This window comes from Cavenderia fasciculata (genome assembly GCF_000203815.1).
Source record: "Cavenderia fasciculata unplaced genomic scaffold Scf_EUAJFUG01CK1KI-5, whole genome shotgun sequence".
Classification (NCBI taxonomy): Eukaryota; Evosea; class Eumycetozoa; order Acytosteliales; family Cavenderiaceae; genus Cavenderia; species Cavenderia fasciculata.
This window is the reverse complement of record NW_004457637.1, coordinates 485332-511317: the sequence shown is the minus strand read 5'-3', so window position 1 is coordinate 511317 and position 25986 is coordinate 485332. Positions and strand designations below refer to the sequence as shown.

The 25986-nt window shown below is 33.2% G+C and overlaps 10 protein-coding genes across 10 annotated transcripts; 3 read left to right on the top strand and 7 right to left on the bottom strand.

The window, feature by feature from the left end:
- Window positions 1–43: 43 nt before the first annotated feature.
- On the bottom strand, window positions 44–5888 carry tagD (ABC transporter B family protein; the record flags this gene model as incomplete). The annotated part of the gene is made up of 5 exons (XM_004351428.1): window positions 44–1873; window positions 1966–3934; window positions 4006–4169; window positions 4266–4541; window positions 4617–5888. The coding sequence occupies 5 exons, from the start codon at window positions 5886–5888 to the stop codon at window positions 44–46; spliced, it is 5511 nt and encodes a 1836-aa protein (XP_004351480.1).
- Window positions 5889–6573: 685 nt separating this feature from the next.
- On the bottom strand, window positions 6574–6948 carry DFA_10837 (uncharacterized protein; the record flags this gene model as incomplete). The annotated part of the gene is made up of 2 exons (XM_004351427.1): window positions 6574–6673; window positions 6773–6948. 2 exons carry the CDS (start codon window positions 6946–6948, stop codon window positions 6574–6576), a joined length of 276 nt encoding a protein of 91 aa, XP_004351479.1.
- A 1792-nt stretch (window positions 6949–8740) lies between these two features.
- Window positions 8741–9401, top strand: racC (Rho GTPase; the record flags this gene model as incomplete). The annotated part of the gene is made up of 2 exons (XM_004351426.1): window positions 8741–9037; window positions 9117–9401. The coding sequence occupies 2 exons, from the start codon at window positions 8741–8743 to the stop codon at window positions 9399–9401; spliced, it is 582 nt and encodes a 193-aa protein (XP_004351478.1).
- Window positions 9402–9793: 392 nt separating this feature from the next.
- On the bottom strand, window positions 9794–11281 carry bysl (bystin; the record flags this gene model as incomplete). Its single annotated transcript, XM_004351425.1, has 1 exon — window positions 9794–11281. One exon carries the CDS (start codon window positions 11279–11281, stop codon window positions 9794–9796), a length of 1488 nt encoding a protein of 495 aa, XP_004351477.1.
- Window positions 11282–11442: 161 nt separating this feature from the next.
- Window positions 11443–13556, bottom strand: DFA_10834 (RmlC-like cupin family protein; the record flags this gene model as incomplete). The annotated part of the gene is made up of 5 exons (XM_004351424.1): window positions 11443–11792; window positions 11869–12513; window positions 12576–12690; window positions 12773–13061; window positions 13129–13556. The coding sequence occupies 5 exons, from the start codon at window positions 13554–13556 to the stop codon at window positions 11443–11445; spliced, it is 1827 nt and encodes a 608-aa protein (XP_004351476.1).
- Window positions 13557–13694: 138 nt separating this feature from the next.
- Window positions 13695–15983, bottom strand: DFA_10833 (uncharacterized protein; the record flags this gene model as incomplete). The annotated part of the gene is made up of 3 exons (XM_004351423.1): window positions 13695–15448; window positions 15519–15802; window positions 15883–15983. The coding sequence occupies 3 exons, from the start codon at window positions 15981–15983 to the stop codon at window positions 13695–13697; spliced, it is 2139 nt and encodes a 712-aa protein (XP_004351475.1).
- Window positions 15984–16103: 120 nt separating this feature from the next.
- Window positions 16104–20196, bottom strand: gcA (guanylyl cyclase; the record flags this gene model as incomplete). The annotated part of the gene is made up of 5 exons (XM_004351422.1): window positions 16104–17313; window positions 17407–19248; window positions 19323–19477; window positions 19575–19597; window positions 19761–20196. 5 exons carry the CDS (start codon window positions 20194–20196, stop codon window positions 16104–16106), a joined length of 3666 nt encoding a protein of 1221 aa, XP_004351474.1.
- Window positions 20197–20758: 562 nt separating this feature from the next.
- DFA_10831 (cell differentiation family) lies at window positions 20759–22360 on the top strand (the record flags this gene model as incomplete). The annotated part of the gene is made up of 6 exons (XM_004351421.1): window positions 20759–20881; window positions 20930–21340; window positions 21470–21557; window positions 21650–21853; window positions 21935–22282; window positions 22332–22360. 6 exons carry the CDS (start codon window positions 20759–20761, stop codon window positions 22358–22360), a joined length of 1203 nt encoding a protein of 400 aa, XP_004351473.1.
- Window positions 22361–22444: 84 nt separating this feature from the next.
- DFA_10830 (uncharacterized protein) lies at window positions 22445–24696 on the bottom strand (the record flags this gene model as incomplete). The annotated part of the gene is made up of 2 exons (XM_004351420.1): window positions 22445–23846; window positions 24050–24696. 2 exons carry the CDS (start codon window positions 24694–24696, stop codon window positions 22445–22447), a joined length of 2049 nt encoding a protein of 682 aa, XP_004351472.1.
- Window positions 24697–25029: 333 nt separating this feature from the next.
- empB (emp24/gp25L/p24 family protein) lies at window positions 25030–25925 on the top strand (the record flags this gene model as incomplete). Its single annotated transcript, XM_004351419.1, has 4 exons — window positions 25030–25221; window positions 25325–25520; window positions 25612–25719; window positions 25795–25925. 4 exons carry the CDS (start codon window positions 25030–25032, stop codon window positions 25923–25925), a joined length of 627 nt encoding a protein of 208 aa, XP_004351471.1.
- Between the last annotated feature and the right edge of the window lie 61 nt (window positions 25926–25986).

Sequence of the window (25986 nt, the reverse complement as noted above, 5' to 3'; positions counted from 1 at the left end):
AAAACATAAGTATATATATGATTCTACTCTTTTTATTTATTTATCAATTATTATTATTATTATTGTTATTATTATTATTATTATTATTATTATTATCAATTGATGGTAAAGCCAAATCTATTTGTTGATCTGAATCATGGTTTGAAAACATTCTACAATAACGACCCTTCATGTCCATCAATTCGGTATGAGTTCCTTGTTCGACTAGACAACCTTTTTCCAAAACAAAGATCTTGTCACAATCACGAACAGCAGCTATTTTGTGGGCCACAATGACAACAGTATGACCACGAGTCAATTTCTTGATTGAATTAGTGATAGCTTCTTCCGACTCTGGATCCAATTCGGCAGTGATTTCGTCGAGTAACATAATTGTACGTTTGGCACAGATGGCACGAGCAACGGCAATACGTTTCTTTTGACCACCAGACAACATACTACCTGCTTGTCCCAATTGAGTGTCGTATCCCAATGGAAGATCGATAATAAATTCGTGAGCATTGGCCATCTTGCTGGCCTCTATAATCTCTTCTCTAGTTGGCTTGTCCAATGCATATCCAATATTCTCGGCCACTGTACTATCAAAGAGGAATGGCTGTTGATTTACAACAGTGATGAATTTTCTAAGATCGATTGGCGATATCATCTTGGTGTTGTGTCCATCCAATATAATTTCACCTTGATTGATTTGATAAAAGTTGGCCATCAATTCGAGACAGGTAGATTTTCCTGATCCACTTGGACCTACTAGACCATAACATTTACCTTGTTCGAGTTTCAATGTGATATTGTTGAGAACAACAACATCGGGTCTGGATGGATATCTAAACGAGACATTCTTGAATTCGATATCTCCTTTGACGCGCTTCAACTTTACAAATGTGTTGGGAAGCTCTTGCAACTCGACAATGGAAATACCAGTCTCTTTGTATTTGGCCTTGTCTCTCTGCTTTGCCAATTGTTTCTCCTCTTTTTTACTGAGTGGAACTTGCGAAATATTGTCATCGGTCTGTGGTGGTGGTGGTACCACAGCGGCAGAGGAAACATCGTCGCTGTTGGGTGTTGTAGAGGGTGGTGAATCACCAACAAGTGCTGTGGGCGGCGGTGTCGTTTGTTGTCCAACCAGACTTGGAGTTGTTGAACTAATAAACGTACCATCGTTTAGCTGGCTTGGATCGATATACTTTTCCTTTCTTCTTCGAGGAACATTACGTAGAATAAGGAAGACTCTATGAGCACTGGCAAGAGATTGAACATAACTGATATAGATACCAAAGAGACTTTGTGAACTTTCAATGACATAACCAACATAAAGAGTAAAACTAACCAATAGACCGACAGAGAACTCCTTTCTAATGGAGAGATAGGCACCAAAATAGAGAATGATAAATGCCAATGTCTCGACCAAGAACCATTTGACCGATCCTGCAAATGTATTTACAACAATAAGACTTCTTGCTGTTTCATAAACGTCCATGGCGCTATTGTCAAATCTTTTGATTTCAGACTCTTGTTTGTTGTAGTTTAGGACAACTTGAACATTGACCATTGCTTCACTACCAGTTTTTGAGAGTTTAGAGGTAAAGAATAACAATTGACGAGTCAATCTCTTGGCAAACTGTGATTGTATCTTGGTGGTGATGGCAAGAATTGGAATGGTTGCAAAAAATGCCAATGACAACTTCCAACTGATCGAGAACAAGAATACCAAACTACCAACAAATTTACAAATACCAGTTGCAAATGTTAACAGTATACCTGTCAATGCTGATCTAAGCATTGGTGTATCGATAATCAATACATTGATAAGTGTTGGAGCATTGTTTCTACTAAAGAATCCCATCTCTTGTAACATAATTGTTTTAAATACTTTCTATTAAAAATAAAAATAAAAAATAAAATCAAAAATTAGAAATAAATTATAAATGTAGTATTTTTTTTTTTTTTTTTTTTTGTGTTACTTACTACTTGTAAACTTAAAGACATTAATTCATTTACTATACCAGAAACCCAACTACTAATAGTTGTAAAAACAAATTCTACCAAAGCCAACAAGAAAATATAGATAAATTGTTCACGTAGATCATTGATCGAGGTGGTAGTTGGGATGGCTTGAATGATGTTACCAATATAAAATGGTTGAAGGATTGCAGCGGCTGTTGAAATGAGGGAACAAGCGGCCGAAATCAATAGACGGAATATGAATGGCGAAATGAGGGAATAGAGATCTGGGATAGTGACTTTGGCCTTTTCGCTTTTGTGTTTTACATGAATACGTCTTACTTGACTCTTTCTTTTCTTTTTACCTATGATTGCTGCCGTTGCCCCACCCGCAACTATTATTGCTCCATTAGCGTCACCACCACCCCCTCCTCCGCCACCGTCTCCACCATTAATATTATCAACACCTTTTTCATTGACACGTTTTTCATTTCCATCTGTGGTTCCATCCAATTCAGACTCTTCCTTTTTCTTCTTCTTGTCGTCGTCGTCGTCATCTTCCATATCACTTTCATCGTCACTGTCATCGTGACTCTTTAGACATTCTATATCCTCTTTTCTATTTCTTTTTTCTTTTCTCTCCATATATTTGATGAGACCAATGATAGAAAAGAGAAGAATCATGGTTGCTCCAGCCACAATGATGACAATGTAATTGTAGGAAAGAAAGGCAGAGCAAGAGTTGGTAAGAGAGTTATAGTTGTAACCAGATGCACAACTGTTGACAATACACGTGTCCCACAATAATGTTTTGGAGTTACATTTCTGAGTACCCTCTCCGTTTGGCACGGTACACACACCAATATCACCGGCTCCACACTGAGGACAATAGCTCGTTTCATATTGACCGTTGATACCAGAAATGACAATAGAATATTTTTGTGGGCCAATGGGAATATTTTTGCCAATGACAGTGTATTTGTAAATGGTACCATCCTGAGTGGGTGTGATTGTAATCTGCTCGACGTTGTTGATGGAGTCGGCAAGGGCTCCAGTCACGGTGACAGACTCGGCTCCTTGATTTCCTAGTTCGATGACATTTCCATGCTGCACCCTTAGGTCAAGATTGTTTACCAAATCGTAAAAAGCTCCGGGATTGCTAGCTGGATCTGTCCACACTAGAGTTGCTCTGATTTGTGGGTCACCAACAATCGAGGGATCCTTTGTTACAAATTTGACACAATAGCTTGCTGTTTTGTTAAACTCGATGTCTGGCTCTCTCCAGCTAGGGATTGATTGACCTTCTCCTCCTAGGCCACCAATTAAGATCCATGGTTTCAAAGGGTTTGGTTGTGAATTGAAATTTAGCAAGTTGCCAAGTTTGACGGCTCCCCATCCATCGACATAGGATGCACCAGTTACTGTAGTACGAGTAGGCATTGGTGAACGACCAGTTGGAGAGGAATCAACAGGAACCTCCATCGTACCATTCAATCTGGTTGCAGAATTAATGATAAATGCCTTCATCAAAGCCGCAGGGGGTGATACAAATGCATTGGAGGGTGTGGCTTCACCTGTTGGATAATAACCTTGAACCAAGTATTGACGGAGGATGGTTGCTGCTGCCGCCACATGGGGTGTCGACATACTTGTACCTTCAAGTGCAAGTAGTGCATCGCTTGCAACTCCGGTTGCACATTGATTAGCATTATTTGGACCATTACTACGTGAAGATACAACAAAGAAACCGGGAGCTACTACATCTGGTTTGATACGACCATCGTGGGTAGGTCCTTTTGATGAAAAAGTTGCAATATTATTTTCATTTAAAATGTTCTGAGATGATGCATTGCCAAATACACTAATGAATTGACTTTTAATGCTCGCCAAGCAACAATTAGCCAACCCTCTAGCAGTGGCTTGTCCTGAGCAACACTGTGCATCGGTAAAGTTGCAATACTGTTGATCAAATTGACATGCTGTTTGTAATCCTCTATTTAAAAAAAAATTAAAAATTAAATTAGCCAATGAAATCTACTAGAATAATATAATATTTCCACCTACTGATTTTGTTCTGCTGAGAAACTTTTAAAATTGGATACTGCTGGTAGAAAACTATCAAAACGACTGTTTTGAGCTCCAACCGTTAAAACATTTTTTGCTACTGATTGTGATAATAAAGACATGGGTTGTCCATTATTACCTGCTGCTCTACAAATTAAAAAGTCCTAAAAAAAAAATAAAAAAAAAGAAAGAGAAAGATTGTTAGAGCAGTCTGAATATGTTGTGGGTTGGCAAGTTTAAGTTTAAAATTTTTTACATACTGGATGGTTTTGAATAAATCGATCAATATCACTTGAAGCAATACTATATGAGCCATCATAACCAGCTGTGCTAACAGATCCCCAGGAATCACCCTGGACACGAGCACCAGCATCATAAATAGCTTGATACATATCACCAATGTTGACCGGTGGGGTGGGTGCTCCTCCATTTGGAGAGGAGATATCTGCAAAAGCTACTTTGGCATCAAATGCTGTACCTCTGTACTCATTTATCACATCTGATGGTGTAGATGTTAAACCAACCATTGATCCAACCTAAATTAATAAAAATAATAATAATAATAATAATTAATATATATATTATTTTATATTTGTTATTTATATACTTACAACATGTGTACCATGACCATCAATATCATCTGTATTATCATTTTGATAATTAAATAGAGCTACAACCTTTCGATGTTTAAGATTTACGACAGGTGATGGAAGTGGCTCTGCGGGATCACTAAAGAAACAATGACTCATATCGAGACCGGTATCTGAACATCCGATGATTTGACCGGATCCACGAAGAGGGATCTTGGAAAGGTCATTGGGGGGCAACAATGAATCATTGACACGAGAAAACATGATGGTTGGTGCATACTTGTTGGAGGTTTGGTGGACTCCCTTTCTCTCTAGAAATAGACATTCTACTTGTCCAGATATCCAATCGTATGCCAACTTTTCACTTTCGTCGATATTGCAGTGTTGCTGATCGAGACACTCGACTTTGGCAACCAACTTTGAAACAAATCTTGATGTTTGTTGTTGTTGAAGAGTATTCGAGGAGGGGGTAATATAAGAGTCTGGAACGACTATACTAATCTTGGCCTTTTTAGTTGCCAACAAGAGATGATTGATAGCATTGCTCCATGATTCAACAAAAGCATCGACTGCTTGACGAGTGTTGAATAATCCATTCTCTACCAATTGAATAATGACAGATGATGATGGATGATCACGAGCAAGTAAAGGTGTGGTGGGATTAAAGGTAGACATGTGAACCTTGTGATGAGCATCGTACCGACCGATCCAAGATACCCAAAGACGAAGACGAAGCTTTTCAGCCTGTCTTGAAGTCATAACAATATGAAAAGAGTCATCTGGAATATAAAAGAGTATCATTGATCCCTCTACCTCTTGTAGAACCATATCCAATCTTTTACGTATATCTTTGGAAATAGTATCATGGAATTGTACTATGTATTGATTGAATTGTTGTTCTTTATAAAAGAGTGGTGGTGGTGAATCTGAAGAGGTTGTTGGAAATGATGCTGTTGATAGTGGACGATCATCATTGATTAACTTTGATGATCTCCATAACCACGAATACAATGAAGAATCTTGGTTTTGTTGTTGTTGCAGATTATTATTGATATCAAGATTTTGATCGAAAGAAGGTATCTTTGAGGTATCGATTTTATCTTTCTTGAGATGAATAAAACGAGGTTTGGTACTCTTGATCGATTCTATTCCAATGTCTAGAGGATGGAGTGATGAAGAATAGAAATAATTACTACATTCAATGTAAAGTAGCAAAAGGGAACATATAATCATAACACCAATCGATGAATATCTCATCCATTTGTTAAATTCAACAACTTTTTCAATTTTCATTGTTGGTTGAGCAACAAATTTTTTGAAATAAGCTGCTGGTATGTTGGATAGAAACTAGAAGATTAATTAAAGATTGAAAAGAAATAATAAAATGTAAATAAAAAATAACTTTGTACCAACAAAGACAAATATATATATTAAAAAAAAAAGGTCAGAAAAGAATATTTAAAATAAATATAAAAATTTGTATAAATATGAAGATGAATAAAAAGAAAGGTATGATAAAAAAAATGACTTCCTGATGCTCCTTTGGCGGCGTAAATTAGACTATGTGTGTGTGAGGAGTGTGAGAGGTAGTGGGTTGGTTCAATCCAAGCCTTTCAAAAATAGATAGATAGATGGGTTGTTGTTGTTTGGTTGGAATAAGAAACCCAAAATAAAAAAAACCAAAACTAGAATATGATTGGGCTCTTTTTAGTTTGTCGGCATTATCTATTTTCCAGTGTTGGCATTGATGATGATGGTGATAAGAACTAAAGTTGAAAACTATATTATATGTTACCCTTTTTATTTTTTTATCTGATCGGTTGTTCTTGAAGCAATTTTCTGTATAAAGAAGAGATTATGATTAAAAGTCGTCAAGGTTAATACAAATAAATAAAAAAAAGTAAATTAAATTATTATTATTATTTATTATTATTATTATTGTTTTTGATAATGATGTTGATGATGTTGTTGTTCTTGGTTATCTCTCATCACTACTAGTAGAGTAGAGTAGTTTGCTAATTGCTTGCTGTTTAAATTTTAATTTTGGTAATACTCTTTTCTTGATCAAGTAATCACATCTATCCAAAATAAATTAATAAATTAGGATGTTGGCTAGTTAAGCTGATCATGGTAGACAAGTAAGTAGGTAACACACAAACACACAAACACACACACACACTAGACAGATAGACGACGACGACGATGATGTCTTGTCATTATAATGAGGTAAAACTTTTAATAATCCAAGACGATGATCCAAAATAACATCATCTCTTTTGACCCCCACCCCATCGTTCTTACTGTATAGGATTGTAGTCGACCTAAAATAGGCGAAAGTGCAAATAGGTAACATGTTTGTTGATGATTAACGTTATTGGTTTGGATTGGATGATTTGAAACAACATCAAAACATCTCCCTAACCCCCCCAGTATCACTACCACTAACCCGATCCAACCCAACCACTTCAGCACAACAAGTGTTCCCAATAATCGATCATCCTATCACAATCTATCATTTTTCTTCTTCTTGTTGTTGTTGTTGTTGTAGTTGTTCTTTAAAAAGATTGTCTTTTTGACGCACAGGTTGATCTGAAACAATAAGAGACTAGACTAGACTAGATCTGCAGATGTATGGATGGGGTATTTATATAACCACCGTAGCAGGGACCAAGTAGCAAGATTTTGGTCCCACCAGCAAACCTACACAATCATTTGTTGACAGTCAGCGCTCAGAATATCTATATATCAGAGCGAAGATAGATAGTTTCTATAACTCTATAAACACTGTGCTTGGTCTACATCACACAATCATTCATTTTATCAAACAACTTTTGAATGAAAATGATTCAAGGATTGAAACTTTTTGAACAAAAATAGAAAAAAAAAAAAAAAAAAAAAACATGTGTTTCAAATAATCTGTTTTGCAGGACTGAGGCGCAGCTACGAAAAAATAGGTGATGAATATTTATTTGGATGATATACTTGTGTACATATAAATATATATATTTGCGAATCTAATCTTTTTTTTTTCTGCCGCCACCAACTCTCAAATTTAAATTAAAGAAAGGTATACAACAACAACAACATCAACAACAAAAAAAAAATCGCCTATTAGTGGCGACGACTCTTGTGCATTCAATGAACAGACGCGACGTTTATTTTTTCCAATTTTTTTGTGTTTTTCTTGTTGGATTGAGCAACAACAATGTCCTTGTTGTTTATCAAGCATCAATTTAATATCTATAAGTTCAAAGCAACAACAGCAGCAGCAGCAACAACAATAACAACAGCAACAGCAACAACAACAACAAGGTATATACTATAGGGTCAAATAGAACAATTCATCGTCTCACAACACCTCTATATCTTTATCGAGCTTGAAAAAAAACCAAAAAAAAAAAAAAAAAAAAAAAAAGCAAAAACAAAAACCAAAAAGAGAGATTCTCAACAAGAATTTTTTTAATTGTTCAAAAGTTCAAGTACAAGACAAAAAGTAGTAACAAACAGCAAAAAACAACAAAGACAACAACAACATAAACACATTATTGCGCTATAAATCAATTAGTTGATACATACTACCTTTGATTAAATAACAACAACAATAACAACAACAACAAAAAACAACAAAGACAAAGAATAGATTAATTCTTAAATAGTTCAGAGGGGGACTTTACAAAGCTTTGTATCCTCTAATACAACATAAAAAAAAAGATGATAGTGAACTAAAATCGTTGGTGTTGTTCACTACTCTTAGAGTTACAACAAAGGATACAACAATATCTTTTTACGATGAACAGAGGTTTTTTTTTTTTTTTTTTTTTTTTTTATGTCACCTCCATCTTGTTTCAATCTCACATTTTCGATCAGCATCAACAGCTGAGATCTTGACATACAGAACATATGATTAATAATAATAATAATAGTTATATATTATCACCTTTACTTTTTTTTTTTTTTTTAGATTCAAACTAACAACTTTTTGTCATTACCAATTATCTATTTAGGGTTATTTATTTATTTTTTGCAATTTCTATTTGCAATCTATTCACATATTTATTTTCAAGCAATCAACTTTTTCTTCTTCTTCTTCTTCTTCTTCTTCTTCCTCCTCCTTTTCAACCACCCTCTTAAATATAATATAAATAATGACATCCCCGGAAGTCATCAAATTGGTCGTCATTGGTGATGGTGCTGTCGGTAAGACTTGCTTATTGATCAGCTACGCCAATAACAGATTCCCAGAAGACTATATTCCAACAGTATTTGACAACTATGTAGTGAATCTCACTGCAGGTGAAAGAAACATAGAACTTGGATTGTGGGATACTGCAGGTCAAGAAGAATACGATAAACTCAGACCACTCAGTTACGCCAACGCCAATGTATTTCTAATTTGCTTCTCTATTACCAATCCCGTATCTTATGAAAATGTTTACACTAAAGTATGTTAACCATCAATCCATACAACCATCAATCCTTTTAAATCTATGGTTATTGACACTTTTTTTAATCTTTTTTTAGTGGTACCCAGAAGTTATGCATTTTTGTCCAGACGTTCCACAAATTTTAGTCGGAACCAAGTTGGATACACGTGAAGATAGAGGAATTGTTGAAAAGCTTGAGGCTCAACACCAAAAACCTGTCAGCATCGAACAAGGACAAGATTTGGCAAGAAAGATTAAAGCAGTCAAATACATGGAATGCTCAGCAAAGACTTCTTTAAATCTCAAACAGGTATTTGATGAAGCCATTAAATCTGTCTTGATGATGAAGAGAAAGAAGAGAAGAGGTTGCCTCCTCCAATAAACGTCGAAAGAAGAAAAAAAAAAAAAACAAAAGAGTCATAGTCTGTACTAATCTAACCAACTTTTATCAACAACAAACAATAACAACGACAACAATAACAAACAACAACAACAACAAAATAACAACCCATCAACAATTTCAGTCTAGTTTGTTTTCAACGACAAAATCCCAATAGTATCAATCATCGCAGTCCTTTTCATTCACTTGCTTTGTTTGGTAAAAAAAAAAAAAAAAGCAGCCAAGTCTAACCAAACAACAACTTGACAACCATTTTTCTCTTTTATTTTTTATTGTTTCTATTACAACAGCAATACTCAAAAAAAAAATAAAAAACTTCAATGTAATTATTATTCCAAATACTTTATATTTTTATACAAATAATTAATATGGAATTAGTCCATTGACATTTTATTTTCCGATTGTTGGGATGATTGATTGTTAAATAACTCTCTTCTAATCTCATTGGTAATTTGATGATGGAATTGATTACGGAGCAAAATTTTGAGATTCTCTTTGTGTTGTGGTTTAATATCATTCTTGTAACGTTGGACAAACATGAGGAGAGATTGGTGCCACAAGACAGGAAGGTCTCTACGTTCATCGACAAATGATATAAAGTGTTGGTAAAGAGAATCGACAACACGCAGTGGAAGAGAATACTTTTTATCACAGAGTGTCATGATAAAGAGAGAGGTGGCACCATTGTATTTGGGGATTTGTGCCAACTTTAACAAAGCAACACTCGAGTGAATCACTGGAACAGAGACCTTTTTTACGACAGATGCGATGATCTTTGCCTCGAGAAGAGTGGCATCACCTTCCTCGGCGAGTGGTAAAAAGATTGCCTTGTAAAAGGCTTGTGGACGATACAATGACTTTTTAAGTGCCATATAGAGATGGAAATTTAGTTTACGGAACTCGGCGATATTGTCACGGACACGAGGCAATAAGACTAGTGAGAGGAAACGTTGTGTTTGACGTGCATTTGATGACATGACAAAGATCTTGGTGGCTTCTCTGACTGCATGTGGAGTCCAGAGATCGGGACGTGTCAAATAGATGAGATCCTCCCAGTTTGTGAAATTTGGGAGAATACAAAAGGCACGTGGAACCTTTCCACTACGATAATGTGCTAGCATCTGTCCAACCTTTTTGTAGACTTCCAATACCTTTGGATTCATCTTTTGTCTTGGTTCTTTTACCATTGATTCCTTTTCTTCTTGTTCCTTGAGCTTGGCCTCGATCAATTGACCAAGAGTAAATCGTACACCTGCCTTGTGTCCAACACCACCTTCACCTTGACCTTGTCCCATGAACATTTGGAGGATACGTTCATCTTCTTCGTCCAATGCTTCTTCCTCTTCTGTACGCATATATTCACCGTATCTGCTTTCAGTGTCACTATCATCTCCAAAACCACCAACACTCTTTGAATCACCTTGGTCATAGAGATCTTCTTCCAAATCACCATCTTCATCTTCCAAATCGTCAAACGAGAGCAATGGTTTTTGATTCTTTACATTCTCTAACAATATTCTATCTTGATCATCAATGTCCTCTTCACCGTCGCGTCCTTCAACCATTCCTTGTTGGTCATCTCCTCTGCTGACAGCAGTTGAAAGACGATCACGACGATCTTCTTCTTCCACTTCGATTGCTTGTTGACGAATCTGAGAAAGAATCTTTTTAGAGAGTTGCTTTGAAATGACCTTTTCTTCTTCATCTACATATTCATCTTCTCTAATCTCTCCCAACTTCTTTTTGATTGCACCTTTTCCTGTACGATGTCTTTGTTGTTTATGTTGATTATCTGATTCTTGAATTTGTTTACCCAAAGGGTCATGTCTCTTACTTCCTTTTACTGTTTCTATTTTACCCATTTTGATATTAAATATATATATTTATATGTTAATAAAGTCACAAAACTCTTATCTTTTCTCAGTTTGCTCACAAAACATTCGTTCGTTTTGGCACAAAAAATTAAAATTAAAAAAAAAAAAAAAAACCGTGGTTGTTTGGGCTATGAATTAATGTGATTTATTTATTTACTAAATGGAATAAAACGAAGTTTTCCTCTTCTTAATCTTTCTCCTTCAAGACCTAGTTTTGATGATAATGTTTTTGGATTTGATAAAATGGATAAAATATTCTTTAGCTTTTGTATTTGGTTGGTGAGGACGAGAGCAGATTCTGTTTTTTCTTCAAATTCATTGCATTGGTTCATTTCCAGTTCTATTGACCTTAGTGTTTCTTTTTCCAATAGTATTCTGTTTGGATTATTAAATTCGTCATCTTTTTTAGTTGGAGGTTTAACTACCTTTGATGATAGTTTAAATAAAGGAGGTATTTCTACACTATCATACACCATTATTATATCAACTTGAATCTCGACTAAATATTTGAAATGAGTACAACGTATTAATATTTGTTTTGTTTTTGTTTTGTTTTGTTTAGTTTTTTTTCATACCATTTTGATTTTGAAATATTAATCTAAATGAGGAATGATCATATGAAGATTCAAATAATGTCAAATGGAAATTTAGATCATCAATTGAATGATTTGTTTTAACAACTTGTTTCTTGAGTTCATTAATTTGCCTAAACATTTTTTGTTTAGAGTGTATTCTTTTCTCGATTGAAGACATGATAACAGAAACCAAGGACCATCTGTTCATGCTAGAGTCTACCATGAGACCACCCAGTAATTGAGCCCACCTAAAAACCTTTCCAACAATATTTAGTGTACTATTTGATTGTTTTGGTCCATTAGTGTTGGTGGTCGTAAAAGATTGAATAAAATCATCTCCAATGTCATTTGGGAAAAGGTTTGATAAATAGGATTGATTATCAGTGTTTATACTACAAACAATAATATTTTCATCTGCCAAAAAATAGAATTGTATAGATACCAATTCTTTTGATATACGATATTCAAACTCTAGTGATAATGGATGAACTGTTAATGGTTGTTGATCAATTTGTTGTTGTTGTTGTTGTTGTTGTTGTTGTTGTTGTTGTTGTTGTTGTTGTTGTTGTTGTTGTTGTTGTTGTTGTTGATTAAATGTTGATGCTTTATCAATATCACCAATAATTTTAATATTAAAGTCTGGTTCTAAAAAAAAAGAAAAATTAAGTAATCTTTTTTTTAAAAGTTTTTTTTTTTTGAATAAATACTTTTACAAGATGATTGATAGGAGAGTATAGAACTATACATATAATATAATGGTTTTGAAAGATAAAATGCAGTTGGATTATAATTTGAAGTTGATGATCCAATTTGAGATAATTTCTAACAACAATAATAGTAAAATAAAAATGATCAGTTATATACATATGAATTTCTAGACCTTTTCTATGATAATGAATCTTACATTTGACAATGACGATAAGGATTTTGGTAAAGTAGATAAAAAGTTTTGTTTAGAGATATTAATCTCTGTATGTAGTTTCTTTTTTTGATTCAATTTGTTTAATTGATCCAACTTTTTAATTCTTTCATCGAGTTCAAATTGAAGTCTAGCCATTTTCTGATTGTGTTTTTGCGTTTCTTCATCCAACTCTGGTGATGATGATGATGATTGTTGCTCAGCAGTGATATCTTGTTGTTTTTTATCGTTGTAATACATTTCATCAACCAATATAGGTTCAAAAGCGCTTATACTATAAAGGTATAAAAATAAGTTAGTTTCATCATATGATCGAGGATAGAGGAACTACTAATACTTACTCAAAATCCGAGGTGGAATGTATTTCTTTCAAGAGATGATTCTTTTCATAGATAAAGTTTTCATAGAATAGGTTGAGATGATCCAACTTTTGTTTGTCTTTATCTACTTGTGTCTTCCAAGTCTCCATGTCAAATACAATAGATCTATTACTTTGTTTTACTTCTAAAAAGATTGACAACATCTTTTGATGATTTGAATTGATAATGTCAGCAGCAGCACTGCTGCTCTTTTGATTGTCTCCTGCGGCTGCTGATGCTGTATTATTGATCATAGCATTCAACATTTCACAACAAAGTGACTTTATTCTATCTGTTAGCTCATCAAAGCCATAGAATGATAAAGTTTCTTCTTCTTCTTCTTGTCGACTGTCAACAAGAATATTTCTGTTGTTGTTTAATACATCTGATACTGTTCCATCTACTTCCATATCTCTTTTTTAAAAGATCTATCTATCTGATGTGCTTTTAATATATGAATGAATGATCTTCATGAAAAAAAAGTATCAAAAAAATTTTTTGCAGTTTTTAACTATTTATTAAATAATATTAATTAATTTGATTTATTATTAAGAATTTGATTTAACCAATTTCTTTTTCTTTCTATCTCTTTTTATAAACTTTTGATAATTCTTTTCGGCATTTGAAATAAAAGATTGTTTCTTTTCTTTTTCCTTTTGTTTTGATAATAGTTTTGTACATGTTGAAAGTGCTTGTGATTTCAATTGATTGTTAATATTGACTTGATCTCTTAGTTGACTTTGAATATATCGTAGTTCTGCGCATATTTCATCGTCTTCAAAGCTATTTTGTTGTTGTTGTTGTGATGCCATCACTTGTAGGATGGTTTGAGATGATTGCTTATTTTTGGCACTACTACTCGCTGCAAGTTGATTTGGTTGGTGGTAATCGTCATAGAATCCTAAACTTAACAATTCCCTTTGAATTCTTTCCTCTATCGATAGTTGATTAGTTGTATTATAATCAATAATGATTGGGTCTGATGGTAACAATGGTTTCTTGGGTGTTGGAAAACTATTTCCACCACCACTATTGTTGCTTGAAGTGGTTGATAGAATATTTTCATCGATAAGACATGATAAAAGTCTAATCGATAGATCTCCAAGATTCAATTCACTTGAAGTGCCACCAGATTCTTCACGTTCAACTTCCATTGTATCTAGATTATTTGTGGACGAACGGTGTTGTTGTCTTGATATTGTGTTGTGACGAATTCTTTCTTGGTCTTCGTTTGTCCAAACTTCTGTGTAATGGCTTCCCAATTGTGGTGTTAGCAAATAGGTTGTATAATTTTCTTCGCCTTTTGGTGTTATCAATTCTAGGTCTGCATCTGTAATATTTCTAAAGTATGAATCCATTGCTGCCCAAAATACATTGGGTCCAACATAATGAACTTTTGGTTGTTGTTCATTTTCGTGGTGTGATTTTTTCTTGTGTTCGTGATCTTTTGGTCCTTTTCTCTTTGTATGATTACCTCTTTTCTTTCCAGACGTCTTTTTAGATTGTGCCGATGATGAAGTTGAAGTGGTTGGAAAAGAAGAGTCAGACTCGCTGGTTACCGTCTGATCATCGACCAAAAGGTCACTATTGTCCAATTCTGTTAGTTTCATCACTTTTGGTTTCTCTTGTGTTGCTACAAAAGATGATGGTACATTGTTAGACTGTTCATGCATAGTCCCAATATCTATATCATCTATTTCGTCGTGGTGTTTTGGTTTCTTTCTTAATCTTCCAGATAGATTAGGTGTTGTTTGACTTGAATTGTTTAATGTCAAAGGTTGTTGTTGTTGTTTTACCTCTTCCAATTGTTGTACAACACTTGTTGAGGAGGTATTAATATTATTATTTTGATTATTATTGGTTGTTGTAGAGGTAGGTGTGGTTACAGGGGGAGTAGGAGATGTATGTTGGATAGTTGGTGTTGATGGGGTTTGTATTTGTGGAGATTCTTCAATCGCCATTTTAGTATTTTGCTCGCCTCCTTCCACTGCCGCCGTCACTGCCAATGCAACTGGTGAATGTTCTTCTTCTTCTCCTTCTTCTTCTCCCTCTTCTTGGCTTTGTTCAGATATATCATCTTGTTCAGATGTAGTACTATTGATAACAGTTGTAGTGACATCGGTCATTGGTGTAGAAACATTTACTTTTTGATCGATTGTAGATTGATCATTTTGTTGTTGTTGTTGTTCTAGTGGCGACGATGTTGTTGTTGTAGTAGTAGTAGTTGTTGTTGGTTGTGTAGTAGTTTGAGGTAGTGATTTTAATTGTTTCTTTAATGTGTTGTATTTTAATCTTTGTACAACTATTGATAGATTGACATTGCGTTAATAATAATAATAATAATAATGGATTTTAAAATTAAATAAACTTACTAAATTCCTGTTGTTGATCTTTATATTGATTCAATTTATCGATTTGTTCGTTTAACAATAGTTTTGTATTTGTAATGTATTGTTTAAATGTATTTACATCTTTGATGGCAGCAGTCAAATCTGTTTCATCAATCATCATATTTGAGGTTGTATCATCACCATTGTCATTGTCATCTTTGTTGTGATTGTCATATTTGGTGATCAAGTTTTCAATATGTTTACTTGATATGATCTTTTTTAGTATATCTGTAGATGGTAATAATAGTTTAGGTAATGATTCATTTCTAAAACAAACAGAGTAGGGTCAGCAAAAAGTAAGTAAAGGTAGTAGACATCATCATCATCATCATCATCATCGTCTTACTTTGCAGTAGGTGATAAAGGAGGTACTTCATTTGCTGCTGGTTGTCGATCGCCTGTGTTTAATGGTTTATGTTTTGGTGGTCTACCTCTTTTACCTGCCATGATACTATATAGTATATTAATACTAAACAATAAACTAGTTAATTATCAATTTCAAATTTTGGTGAAAAAAAAGTATGTAGTTTTCAAGTGATTAGAGCAAATAATAGTTTAAATAATTTATTATCGTTGGGGTGTGTATAAACTATCACTACTAATATTATTATATGATGCTGAATGAACTTCATCATCATCTTCATCATCCCCAGTGATTGTCAATATTTTTGAATCTTCTTCTTCTTCTTCTTCTTGAATCATTCCCATCATCATACCATTGTTATTGTTGGCATTAAAAGTTATAGTACCTCCAATATTACCATGTGTATGACTAGTTGTTGTGGTTGAATTTGCTGGTACCAGCATCGGTGCTACTACTACTACTGGTGGTGGAATATATGGAGGATCTGATGGTTGGCGCTCTCTTGATATAAAGAAAGTTCTCATTTTTCTCTTTTTAATGATAGAGTCACCTCTATCTTCAAAGATGTATTTGTGATGCAATAGTGATGCAGTTGCTTCCGAGAGATGAATTCTATCGGGACAACCATTACTTTCCATTTGTTGGGTGACCTGAACCGAGTCACCCCACAATTGATAATGAACCATCTTGATGCCAGTTACACCAGTTACAACGGGACCAGTGTGTATTCCTATACGCATACGAACAGGAATATTGTCAACGGTTTTGATTGATTTGATAGCTTCCAACATGTCCATAGCCATGGCTACTACACGTTCTGCGTGATCCAATTTCTTTTCTGGACAACCACAGACACACAAATAAGCGTCTCCAATGGTTGCCACTTTTAGTACTCCATGTCTTTCAGCAAGATCATCAAAAGTACTGTAGATTTGGTTGAGTGTCTCGACGAGTTGACTCGGCGATAGACGAGTTGATATTTCAGTAAACCCGACAATATCAGAGAGGAATATGGTCACGTGTTCAAATTCGTCATAGATTAGTTGGATACCTTGCTTCATCTTTAAAACAACATACATGGGTAGAATGTCTGATACCAATTGTTCAGTTTCTCTTCGGTCCTTGTCTAATAGTTTTCCATGCACCCAATTTTGACGAAGGAATAGTTCATCGAGGTACGATGTACAAACATTGAGAAAAATGGCTGCCACCAAATAAAAGTTGTGACTCATCATGATTGATCGAGGTGTTTCTTTCCACAATAGTGAGATTTGAAAGAAAAATATACAAAATAAAGTGACAATGTTGGCATTTATAAATCTGATTCCAGAGAAATTATAACATATCGTTATGATAATCATAATTTCTGATACTAATAATCCATCAATTGGAACATCATTTAAAGGAGGTAAACTAGAGAAACAAAAAAAAAAAAAAAAAGATCAATATATATTTATATATTTATATATATTTTGTTTTTTTAATCAATATTTTTAATTTTCTTACCTAATCAAAACTATTAATAATGCCTGTATGATAATAAAATAAAAACTTGCCAATTGTTGAATATAATCTCTTAGAGTTTGAGATTTTGAAACCAATAAAATATAGAGTAATTGTAGAAATACAAGTCCAAATCGTATACAAGTGATACGAATGTACGCCTGATTATCTGAACCTTTTAAAGTAAAATAATCAGAAATGGCAGCCAAAGCAAAAATGACAGAAGAAAATAACATAGAGAGAAGTATTTTGTTAAAGACAACTTTGTTGTGATCCTTTAAAAACTCCATCTCTACTATATTGTCACGTGATTTGAATTGCAAAGCAATCTTGTCTAGTGTATAGTGTTTTCTTAAATCTCTTTCTACTTTGGCCAAGTTTAGAGTATTGGATTGATGAATAACATTGGATCCACTCACTCCCTTTCCAATGTTTGCAAGATTAATTCCATCAAAATCATCTTGCTGCGCTATATCGTCTTCTCCACCAAATGAAGAAGCTCTACTCCTTGAGGGACTGTTTGAAATCTGATCCGCTGCCTTTAAAAATGTGACTTGATTCTTTTTCATTGTAGATCGACCCAAGCTCTCGGTACCTGCCGATAGAGTTTGATGAAGTTGATTGACCATATTCTTTCCAGCCGATAAACCAACACTTGAGCTTCCTCCCTTTGTGTGTGGTATCACCGAAGAAAATATACTACCTTTTCTTGGTCGTGGTGTCGTAGTAGTAGTAGTCTCTTGATTAATTTCTGCATGATTGATTACATTTTCATTGATATGAACCTCTGATAAATCGACTTGAGGAATATAATCTAATTTGTAAAGTTTCTCTGGATCTCTTGGCAATGTGAAAATGGCAGTATAACGTTTGTCGAGTGTTTTTGTTTTGACGAGATAAAAGGTTCGCATGATACCCTTTCCTTTGACTTGAATTTTACCTCTGTCTTCGAGTAGGAACTTTGATCGAAGTAGTTGTTGTGATGCTTGACTGCATTGTATCTTTCCAATCGAACCGTGACTAGCCATTCTACTGGCAGTGTTGATTGTATCACCAAATAGATGCCATGACAATTTCTTTTTGCCTATAATGCCACCAATGACGGGTCCAGTATGCATACCAAAACGGACTTGTACCACCTCAAATCTCTGCACTATAGATAACATACCCAAACTCATATTGGCTACGCGATGTGCATGGTCGAGACAAGTCTCTGGACATCCACCCACTACCATGTATACATTTCCAATATGTTCCACTTTGGTGACACCATAGAGATCAGTCATTCTATCAAAAGAAGTATAAATCTCGTTCAACAATGTAATGACAACCTTGCTAGACATTCTATCGACCAATGCAACAAAGTTTACAATTTCGCAAAATAGTACCGTTACTTGTTCATATTTGTCAACTATTAGTTCTTCTCCAGAGTATTGACCTGGTTGAAGTGAGCTAGGTGATTGTGGATCAACAATATTTGGTTGTCTTCGTGTAGTGGTTGGTGTGTGAATCGATTCATTATCGCCGATGGGAGATGAATTACCACTACTACTGGAAGGTGATATATCGATGGCAATGATAGATGATGAAGGTGATGATGTTAATTCTCCTCTTGTTGAGCCTCTACTGCTACTACTATTGGAATATGATTCCGATGATGCAGAGGGTAATGTTGATTTTGTTGTTTCAGAAACAATAGATGATAGACTTTGTTCTTTTGACGATTGTAATCTTAATCTTTGAACTACCACTGTTGGTAACATTTGATTGATAACTTTTGCCGATCTTATTGATTGTAATTTTAAACTTTCCAAAATCCTAAACTTATCTCTAATCAATTGTTCTCTGAAAACATGGTAAATTGTCAATAAAATTGTGGTTAATTAAAGAAAGTTCTCTTTGTGAATTTTGATAGGTACCTATAACGAGATATTGACATTAAAAATACCAATGATACAAATAAGAGTGTTGAAATCAATAGCATGCTTTTATAATAGATTTCATTGTACAATAGAAAATAGAGGAAATAGAATATTGATAGGCCAATAGTTGAAATGGCCGCTGGTAAAAAGGTCTAAAATTAAAAAAAAAAAAAAAAGAATTAATAAAATATTCTATTCAATCATATGATATATAGATATAAATATTTATATATATTTGTTTAAACTTACTAATCCGGATGCAATTAAAATTGCTATATATAAAAATATCATTCGTTCTGGTATGGTTCGGAAATCACTTACAAATATTATAGTTATACAGGTTGCTAAAACGTGGGTTGAAATAATCGGTGATTTGTTAATAATAATATATAATAATAATAATTCTATTGATTATCTCAATTGTGTGTTACATACCAACAAAAGACATTGCACAACTGTAGAATTTCCATAGTTTTTTGAAACGTTCAGTAAAAGTGAATAGGAAAAAGGCACATAGACAACCAACTGTAGAGACTCTTATAATCATCGATCTGAGTGATTCATCGTCTATAATAGGAGGTTGAGATGGTGAAGGTGGTGAAGAAGATGTTGTTTCTTGATTGATAAAACTGAATGGGAGCAATGCAGGTAAAAGCCTAATATCCAATGGTGATACATAGTCTACTATCAATGCAAGTAACAAAACTGCAGTCAAGAATGATATTGCAATTCTTATTTGTACAACGTAGATGTGAAAGTAGTAAGATTGAAAGTGATGCTCTTCTTGTATACGTGGGAACCGTAAATCAAGAAACTTGACATACTTTTTCCATCCCCTGTACTTCCTTTTAACGTTTGGTAATTCAAACATGTTTCCTTTTTTTTCTTCTACCTCTACTCTGATGATTGTGATGTTATGTGATTGATCGATAGATCGATTGTTGATTGGTTCGAACCGAATCAACAATCAAGTACTTTGTAGGTTGATCAACTGCACAAGAGGAGGAGGAGGAGGACGAGGACGAGGAGGAGGAGGAGGATTGAGGAGGAATTCGAGATTCGTTTTACGTCGTTCTAACTCTCTCTCTATAAAGTACTACTACTACTACTACTACTACTACTACTACTACTACTACTACTACTACTATTATTATTATTATTATTATTATTATGATGATGGCAATGAATGATCTCCGATATTAATACGAGATTTCGTGTGTGGTAGGTTGATTCGATAACACCTTTTTTGGGGGAGAAAAAATAAAATAATAAAAATAATTTTTTTGCTTGGCCCAAAAATGGAAATATAAATATAATAGTTTTAAAATATTTACCACCCACACTCTACTCTCTCTCTCACTATTTTATCATATATTTTTCATTCTTTATATATTTACTTAATCCCAATGAATAATGAATAAACAAGAAGAGACATGCAAAACAACAACAACAACAACAATAGTTTGATTAGAAAAAGTAATATTAATTCTTCTGGATATAGAATATCGGGTGATCAAAGTATTGTGGATGAAAACAATTCAAACTCAGAGTTTGGAGTAAATACTTGTACCAAGAAAGATAATTTAAATTCTATTTCTATTCAGCTACAGCAGCAGCAACATAAACAAATTTCAACAGAGAATCCAGTGTCTCCTGACAACAATACAAAAAGCAGTCATGTCACCACTATAGCTACTTCTCCTCCTATTTTTATAGTTGATAAATATTCTGATGATCAAATTTATTCCCCTTCGACGGCATCTTACTTTTATATCAATAATAATAATAATAATAATAATAGTAGTAGTTCTCAACATAGCGATACAAAGGTTTTATCACCTTGGGTAAATAATCATATTCCAACAACAAAAACTATCCCCTCCTCTGGACATCCTACAACAACAACAACAACTATAGCAACTACAACAAAAACTAATCTTTCTGAAAAATCACTGCCATTATTGTTGGTAGAGTTGGTTGAAAATGTAAAAAGAGAAGAAATATTAAATGAGATTGTAAAAAGAAAAGATTTGCACCCTGAACTCCCTTCGCTACTATGGAATTCTCCTTGTACAATGGCAATATTACTTCAAGAAATTGTGAATGTCTACAAATTTATAACCCCTCCCAATCCAAAATTAAAGGCTCGGGCCTCCAATCGAGTGTGTAATACATTGATTTTATTTCAAACAATTGCCAATAACCCAGAATATAGAATACTTTTAGTCAATGGTAATTTAAATTTAAATATAACAAAAAAAAAAAAAAAACGGTATACTTTTAAAATCATCAAATTCACTCTGATTTCTTTTCAATTATTATAGCAAAAATATTTGTTTATATTTATCCATTTTTAAAAACAGTTGCAAAAACAAAACCTTTTGAATATCTTAGATTTTCTAGTTTGTCTGTTATTAGTTCCATCATCAAAGTTGAAATCAAGGATGTTTTGAAATTCCTTTTAGAAAGTGATATTTCGGTTCCTTGTTTGAAAATAATGGAGTTTGGTAGTGAATTGTCAAAAACAGGTAAAACATTAAAAAATCTATTTATCAAAAAAAACAATATCAATACTTAAAAATCAATCCTTTCTTTTTTTCTATCAAAAGTATCAACATTTATAATTCAAAAATTATTAAATGAAGATGAAGGATTAAACTACTTTTCAAATACACCAATTAGATTGAAAACAATATTTTGTTCATTAAATGCAATGGTTGAAGCAATGTTGCCAGACAAGATGTCATCAAGATTATTAAAGCATATTATAAGATGTTATCTTCGTCTCTCTGATAACTCTAGAGCTAGAGAAATGTTATCTTCTCAATTGCCCTTATGTTTTTCCAATGGACAATTAAATGACTTTCTCAACCAAGAAGGTGACATGATAGTAAAAAGATGGTTTCACCAATTAATGTCAAACGTTAATCCACCTCCACCTCATCCTCGTCATAGTGGTAGGTCATCTTCTTTTCATCAAAATAATAGAAATAATAATAATAATAGTTAAACGACACGATGAAAAGGTCTTTTAGAATTCACACACATCATATATTTCTACACAAAATATAAACAAAATTTATATCATATCTTAAGATGGTTTTATTATTCAATTAGTTTCAACAATGAAAATGAGAAAGATGAACCGATATTGTATAATTTAAAACTTCTTCTTTGGTATCGAGATATCTCGGAGAAAATTCTGTAGGACTTTGACCTATTTGAGGTAAAAGTATTGATATTGCTTGGTTGTATTGATTGACAATGACCGGTGTGATTAAATGTCCATATTTTGGTAGTTGTGCAAGTATTCGAAGATGGTCAGCTGCTACTATCTGTGAATCGGTATCTCTATAAAATCGTATAGCATATGGTTTGTTTGTATCTTGTTGTTGAGAACGGTTAATACCTTGTGGTTGGGTTTTGATGGGTTTATAAGAGTTGAAAATAAAAGTATATCTATCAAATGACAATGGTTCCTGTTGAAAGAGATGATTTTCGTTGATGAGAGTATGTTGAGAGTATGATGATTTGGGGGGTGCGTGATGAATGATTAAATTGTCATTGTCTTTGTAGAATATCAAATCTTTGATGGTTCTGGCATATGGTTCGTTTTGACCAACAGTTTGTATTTCTCGATAGAATTGATGATACTTTGCATGTTTGAACGGTACCCATTTCTCGGTAACACACATTGTCAATTGGTGCATTAGTCTGCCGCCAATAGCCACAGGTAGAGAATCAATTCGATTCCAAGGAATTCGAAGTAGTGGCATTCTTTTACCAGAATGATTTAAAACAATATCAGATGCCAATGTTTCAACTGTCGATCTGATATTATGTCTATACTGTTTAAATATCGATATTACATGACCAATTCCATTGATCAAATTTTGATTTTGAAGTTGTTGTTGATTATTATTATTATTATTTTGATTATTATTATTCATTTGTTGATCAAAATCTGTATTTTGTTGATCTGTAATAATATTATTATTATTATTATTATTCTTTTCAAACATCATAGGTCTATTTAATATAAACCTAATTCTATTTCTTTCAAAATCCAAACTATCATTTGCAGTATCATGATTAAATGATATTCCAAAATGATTGCATAGACCAAACAATGAATCTTTGGAGAATGTCAAAAGAGGACGATGTAGAGATATCGATGCTGACAAGGGTGAAATGGGTTCTATTGATGCGAGACCCTCTATTCCACTGGCAAATTGAATTCGATGGATAAATGTCTCTATATTGTCATCTTTGTTGGTTCCCATTAAAATGGCAGGTGAATTGAATTTCTTTGCAACACTTGTCAATAACTCTAATCTTTTATATCTACAAATCTCTTGAATGGCGGTCAATGGTTGACCCTCTTCTCCCCATTCTATCTTTTCTACTAAATGTATCATATCTTTTTTTGAAGATGAAGAGGAAGATGATGAAGAGAATCGATTGATGATATTATTAATTGATTGATTTATAGAACTGATATTCTCAGATGGTGGAGTTAAACTATGATCAATAGTAACTATAACCAATTGTACCTTGTTGTTGTTGTTGTTGTTGTTGTTGTTGTTGTTGTTAAAAAGTAGAAGAACCATTAAAACTATTTACGAATTCTCCAAGTAAATATAATAATGCCATACTATATACAAGAGAGATTATAAATAAACAGCAGTGATCTAATCAAAACAGATGATGATATCTATACATACCTATCAGCACCTCCAGATACAGCTACTACCAAAGTTGTTTTTGGATTTATAGAGAGCGATTGAATTGTGTTTATGAGAATCTTGTTGAATTGAAATGTAATAGCTTTGACATCACTATCAGATATCTTTGTATTTGATCTGGTAGCATTCATCTCTTTAAATTGTTCATGTTGGTTTCTTTGTTGTCTATTTATTGAACTTTTCTTTAAGTGTTCAATAGTCTGTACGTTGGGAATGGACGAGGGTAAACTAGTGATTAGAGGTGTCGATGATGACTTTGTTGTTGTTGTTGTTCGTTGTTGTGATCGTGTCGATGAAAACAATGATGCTGATTCATTGTTACTATCTTTTGATTGGAATGATTTCCAAAATGACTTTGAATCTTCTCTTTCTAATAGTCTCTTTTTGTTATTCTTTGTTGTCTGTTGTTGTTGTTGTTGTTGTTGTTGTTGTTGTTGTTGTTGTTGTTGTTGTTGTTGTTGTTGTTGTTGTTGTTGTTGTTGTTGTTGCTGTTGTTGATCATGATTTCTTTTACTAGTATTATTATTATTATTATTATTATTATTTTGATTATTATTATGACTGCTAATACTCCGTATTAACACATTTGAATTAGATCTAAATTGATGGTAAATCAACCTATTCATCTTTATATAATCAAATGAATTCATGAAAAGGTTAAGTTTTATTTGTTGTTTTTTTTTTTATTTTATTTTTTTCATTAATATTTTCCTCTTGTTTTAATTTATTCATTAATACTTTTATCAATCATCAATGTCACTTTGTTATATCTTATTATAAATTTTAATATCATTTATTTTAAAATAAAAATAATAAAAAAAAAAATAAAAAAAAATATGATTTTGCCATTTTTTTTTATTTTTTTTGATTCATCACACCTAAAGAAGTTCATCTTTGAGTCACAATTGACATTGTTTGTTTAAAAAGAAAGAAAGAGAGAGAGAAAGGAAAAGAAAAGAATGAACAAAATTGTATCATCTCTGTTAGTTGCATGCATAGTGTTGGCTTGTTTCTCATCAACATCGGATGCTCTCACTCAACAAATAGAACCAAAGTCACAAGAATGTTACTTTGAGTTTATCGAGTCTGGAAAGACATCTCTCATCTTGTATCAAGTTATTAGAGGTGGTCTTTTAGATATTGATTTTAGAGTAACTATCAACATCATCGCGAGCAATGCAGCATTCATCATCGCGTATCAACTAAATCATATTTATCTATATCAAACAACTAACTATATTTATATATATACAGTTATTCGATCCACGTGGCAATACTTTAGTTTCACGTTTACACTTTGATACAACCATGAAGGGTAGACAAACATTCACTGCAGCAGAATCTGGTGCCTACAAATTATGTTTCAACAATGAAATGTCTAGATTTACACCAAAGGTTGTTACTTTTACTTGGACACTTGAAGATTCTGATAAGGATTTTGTCAAGAGTGGTATGTTTGTTCTTCTTATATATCAATATAAATATATATCACACCCACCCTTTTTGAATAGATATCTAATCTCTATTCTCTATTTATACAGATACTTTAAATCCAATGGAACAATCAATTCACAAAATCGAAAGAACTCTTCAATCAATCTCTGTCGAACAAAAGAAGTTGAGATACAGAGAACAAACCAACAGAGATAGTATGTATAAATTAATCATCATATAAATGACTGATCATTATTAACAACAATACTTTCTTTTCTTTTTCTTTTTAGCCTCTGAAAACACAAACGGACGTGTTATTTGGTATTCAATCATTCAAGTATTTGTTTTAATCTCCATGGGTATCGGTCAAATTTGGTACCTTAGAAGATGGTTTGACAACAAGACCTCTCAAAGAGTCTAAAAAAACAAAATCAACAATAACAATGAATAATAATAATAATATATACCTATACTATATATAT